Genomic DNA, 4,560 nt, shown 5'->3' with positions numbered 1-4,560 from the left:
AAAAGAAAAGCAGGACTAAGAGCAACGTATAAAGATACTAGCACAAAGAACTACTAGAATAAGAACACAAGCATTTCTAAATATCAAAAGAAAGCATTTTTCAACCTTTTTTGAAGCAATCAAAGAAAACACTGAAAGATTCACAGTAAATATAATACAGTACACATAATAAATGTAGCAAATAATGTAACAGAACTGAAATCAAATATATCAGTCTAATCAATAAATGCAAGTGGCCTAATTCACCTGAATTAAAGAAAATATTTCAAGCTGGCTCACAGAGCAAAATCCAATTCTACACTAAAAGCAAAGTGCTTCAAAAGCAAAAGAATGGGCAGAAAGAATGGGCAAAGCTCAGATGCAAATAAAATAAAGTAAGAATTAGAATCTTAATAACAGGCTAGGTATACTTTAGGACAAAAAATATTAAATGAGAAAAATAAAGATACTTTTATAATGCTAAAAGACACAATTAACAACAAAAATAGTCGAAATGCTAATATTCAGACACCCTAACTCTCACACTAACTCTCAATCCAAACTAGGCCAAGTGAACAAAGATAAGGAAATATTTGGGCTAAACAACATAACCAATAAAGTCAATCTTCTGAGTATGTATCTAACTTTCCATCCTGACTAAATGGAATACACTTTCTTTTCAAGCACACGTGGAAATGTAAAAATAAATATTAAGTGACCTAATGTAGATGCATCCCATAATACTTTGTCCTTGGAAGATACATTAATTGCAATGCCTCATCTAGGAGCCAGATCAAATACCACCTCCTCTGCAACACGTCCCCAACTTCCCCACATGTCTTTCCTCTAGGTACACATTGTATCATATTTGCTTTCAACTGTTTTATGATTACTCATCTAGTGGTCTCTCCCCACAACAGACAATGAGCCTTGAAACAAATGTCATATCTTATTCATCTTTGTGATCCCTGCCTCCATTACCTCACCACCTTCCCATTTCTCCTGTAGATCAAGTGCATAAATGGTACTCAAAGAATATCTGCTGAGTTGACTAAATAATCCCTGTAAATGTACTGCACATTATAGGGACCTTTTCAATAAGTAATCTTACCTCCCTAATTTTTATTCTAATTCTGGCTCTCTCTGTCACTAGCTAACTAGAGAAGATTTGGCAACTTTATCTGGTTCTGGTTATCAGGTTTTGTTCTTATTTTAAAGGTGGATTGTTGCATTTGCAGATTTAACATTCTTAAATTTCCAAGCACAATTACTACACTATTTAAAGGTATGAATAACTTTGATGAGAGTGATGGAATAGTACAAAACTGATTCATCAAGTAACTTGGGAAAAAAACTACAATTTTTATTAATAGATGATGGATAATAACATTTATATTCATAGATAATAATTCCAGCCATAATGAAGTAGCAGGGATCAGATTTACTCTCCTGACTTAAACAAGTAGAAAACTGGACAAAATGTATGAAATAACAGTTTTCAGAATGAGACAACAGGCAGCGCAGGATTGTGATCTTAAAGAAAAGGAAAGCAAATGAAAAGAGCCCTGGAATCACCCAGCTTTTGCCTGGCGGCGCATTCAAGACCACAGCGTAGGATGAGCAACCCTACACAGAGCATGGCATTCTCTATGAGTTTGAGGAGCCGAAGATCCGAGTTCACAGAGTCTTGGAGGGCTGGGAGCTGCAGGGCAGAGTTCTGGGGAAGAAGGAACTATACAAAAAAATGAAATTAAGAAATTCACATGGCACTTCCTTCGAGTCTTTGCTGAATATTAAGACACACATGTGTAGGGTAGAACTCCACAAGATCAGACAGTAGAGTGACTGGGAACTGAATGGGCTCACAAAGGGCTAAAAATCATTTTAGTTCCCACCAATTAAAGTGAAGACTCCTCATTGGTCACTGAAGGCATTCAGTAGAGACTCTAAAAGGGCCACATCTTACTTAGTAATGGAGTTAAACTATCCCTAAAGACTACTTTAGACATGCCCTAACAAAGCTTGAAAACAAGCCTCAAAAGAATCAAACCAAACGGCAAGTGACTTAACTGCCTGCTACAGCAAAGCCCAGCACTCTTTAAAAAAAGACGAGGCCGGGCGCAGTGGCTCACACCTGTAATCCCAGCACTTTGGGAGCCCAAGGCAGGTGGATCACGAAGTCAGGAGATTGAAACCATCCTGGCCAACATGGTGAAACCCCATCTCTACTAAAAATACAAAAATTAGCTGGGTGTGGTGGCACATGCCTGTAATCTCAGCCACTCCGGAGGCTGAGGCAGGAAAATCCCTTGAACCTGGGAGACGGAGGTTGCAGTGAGCCCAGATCGCGCCACTGCACTCCAACCTGGCAACAGAGTGAGACTCCGTCTAAAAAATAAAATTAATAAAATAAAAAATAAAAGAAGACAACAAAATCCAAATACTCAACAATATAAGATTATAATGTCCAGTATCCAAATAAAAATTACTAGACATACTAGGAAGCAGGAAAATGTGATCCATAATCAGGAAAAAAATCAGTCAGCAGAAACACACCCAGAAATGACACAAATAATAGAATTAGCAAACAAAAATCTTCTTTTTTTTTTTTTTTGCCTACAGGCACGTGCCACCACACTCAGCTAATTTTTGTATTTTTAGTAGAGATGGGGTTTCACCATGTTAGCCAGGATGGTCTCGATCTCCTGACCTCGTGATCCGCCCGCCTCGGCCTTCCAAAGTGCTGGGATTACAGGCGTGAGCCACCACGCCTGGCCGGCAAACAAAAATCTTTGAACAGTTATTACTATGTCCAAGTATTTAAGGAAAACATGAAAATAGGAAAGAACAACAGATATAAAAAAGAATCAAATAGAATTTCTAAAGGTCAAAATACATAATCACTGGATGGGACTAACAGCAAATTAGACACTACAGAACAAAACAGAGAACTAGGAAACAGTAAATGCTAAATCCAGTAACAGAAGCCTTTGTTGCTTCTGCCATGACTAACTGGTTAGTAGACTTTTTCATTAGGGTGACTGTCCCTGAGGAAAGGTTCCAAGTCTCCCAATTGTCTTACTGACCATAGCACAGAGGAATATGCTGATCGAATTCTCTCTCTCTTTTTTTTTTTTTTTTTTTTTAATTTGAGACAGCGTTTCGCTCTGTCACCTAGGCTGGAGTGCATAGCACAATCATAGCTCACTGCAGCCTCGAACTCATAGACTCAAGAAACCCTCCTGCCTCAGCCTCCCAAGTACCTAGGACTACAGTTGCATACCACTATGCCTGGCTAATTTTTTTTTTTTAATTTTTTTGTAGAGATAGGGTCTCACTATGTTGCCCATGCTGGTCTCAATCTCTTGGCTTCAAGCAGTCCCCCTGCCTTGGCCTCCCAAAGTGCTAGGATTACAGGTGTGAGCCACTGCACCCAGCCAGCTTTGTACTTCTTTAAAAAAAAAAAAAAAAAAAATTAACCTTTCTTTTTAGGAAAACCTGACTAATTGGTATTCTCAGGTTTATACATGTAAAAACATATTTGCATATGAAAGGTAATGTACAAAAGCTAAAATAGTTGAGTAGGATGATGATGAAATTTAGGCAATTGCTATTATTTGGAATATTCTAGAATAGTGTTTATTAAAAATGTAAAGTACAGACATGAGAAGCCCTAATCATGTGCCATAAGTAACAATGCAACATAATAAAGACATTAAAAATCTCAAGTTTGGAATAAAAGGCTTTTATTCCCACTGAATTCCAGAGTGGGTCAGACCCTGGGACACATGCCCACTCATATGAGCCTGGTTTGTATTAGAAAGTTAAAAAAAGAAAGAAAGAAAAAAAAATATATCTTTATCGGTCAGAAACCAGCTTAGGTAAATACATGAGGTTCAGAATGGAGTGAAGCAAAAGTATGAAATTAAAGGAATGATATGTCCCTCAAACACAGAAGTGCTCTATTAGCTTTATTTCTGCCTCTTGAAACTCTAACCGTTCTCCCCAGTTGCAATCGTTTAAGTGTGTGTCTTTCTTTCCCAAAATACTCATGTTCTAGGAATCAGGAACCCTGTCTTTTTGTTCTATGTGAACTCTCCTATCGTGCATGGCTAGCACAACACATGGCATGTGGTAGTTTGTCAGTTACGTCTGTTAAATATGTGACCATCCCAACTGCAGACTCTACAGAGTGTCTATCCAAATGCCTTCCTTACAAACTGCCCCACCCTCCTGCTGGGGTTCAAAAGGGCCCTGTGTCCTGGTTATCTACCCACTCCTCCGCAGGAGGAAATAATAAAATAATTGATATTTCATAAAGATGGGCTAGCACAAAACATGGTAAGAGAACTCACTTGGGAATTTGTGGAAGAGGCTCAAGTGGAATAAATGTATCAAATTTCTTTTCATAAGGTGTTCTGAAAAACAGAAAAGGCAATCATAAAACTGGTATGCCATCTACAGCAAAGCGATCAATACATCATTGCATTCAATAGAATGTCCTGTTTTCCGATTTTAATTTTCAAGTATGGACTTCAAAACTGTAAGAACCACAAATTTTATTTTATTTTATTTTATTTT

The 4,560-nt window shown here is 37.8% G+C and overlaps 1 protein-coding gene across 1 annotated transcript in view; it reads right to left on the bottom strand.

Moving 5' to 3' along the window:
* The window catches only part of SPATS1 (spermatogenesis associated, serine-rich 1), a 38,228-nt gene that overhangs the window by 7,948 nt on the left and 25,720 nt on the right, over window positions 1-4,560 (bottom strand). Inside the window, exon 7 of the mRNA XM_011986902.1 lies at window positions 4,335-4,397. Coding sequence (XP_011842292.1) covers window positions 4,335-4,397 — 63 coding nt within the window. The remainder of the gene's footprint in view (window positions 1-4,334; window positions 4,398-4,560) is intronic.

The sequence above is a fragment of the Mandrillus leucophaeus genome, unplaced genomic scaffold (genome assembly GCF_000951045.1).
Source record: "Mandrillus leucophaeus isolate KB7577 unplaced genomic scaffold, Mleu.le_1.0 Scaffold3, whole genome shotgun sequence".
NCBI lineage: Eukaryota > Metazoa > Chordata > Mammalia > Primates > Cercopithecidae > Mandrillus > Mandrillus leucophaeus.
This window is presented reverse-complemented; position numbering and strand designations above follow the sequence as displayed.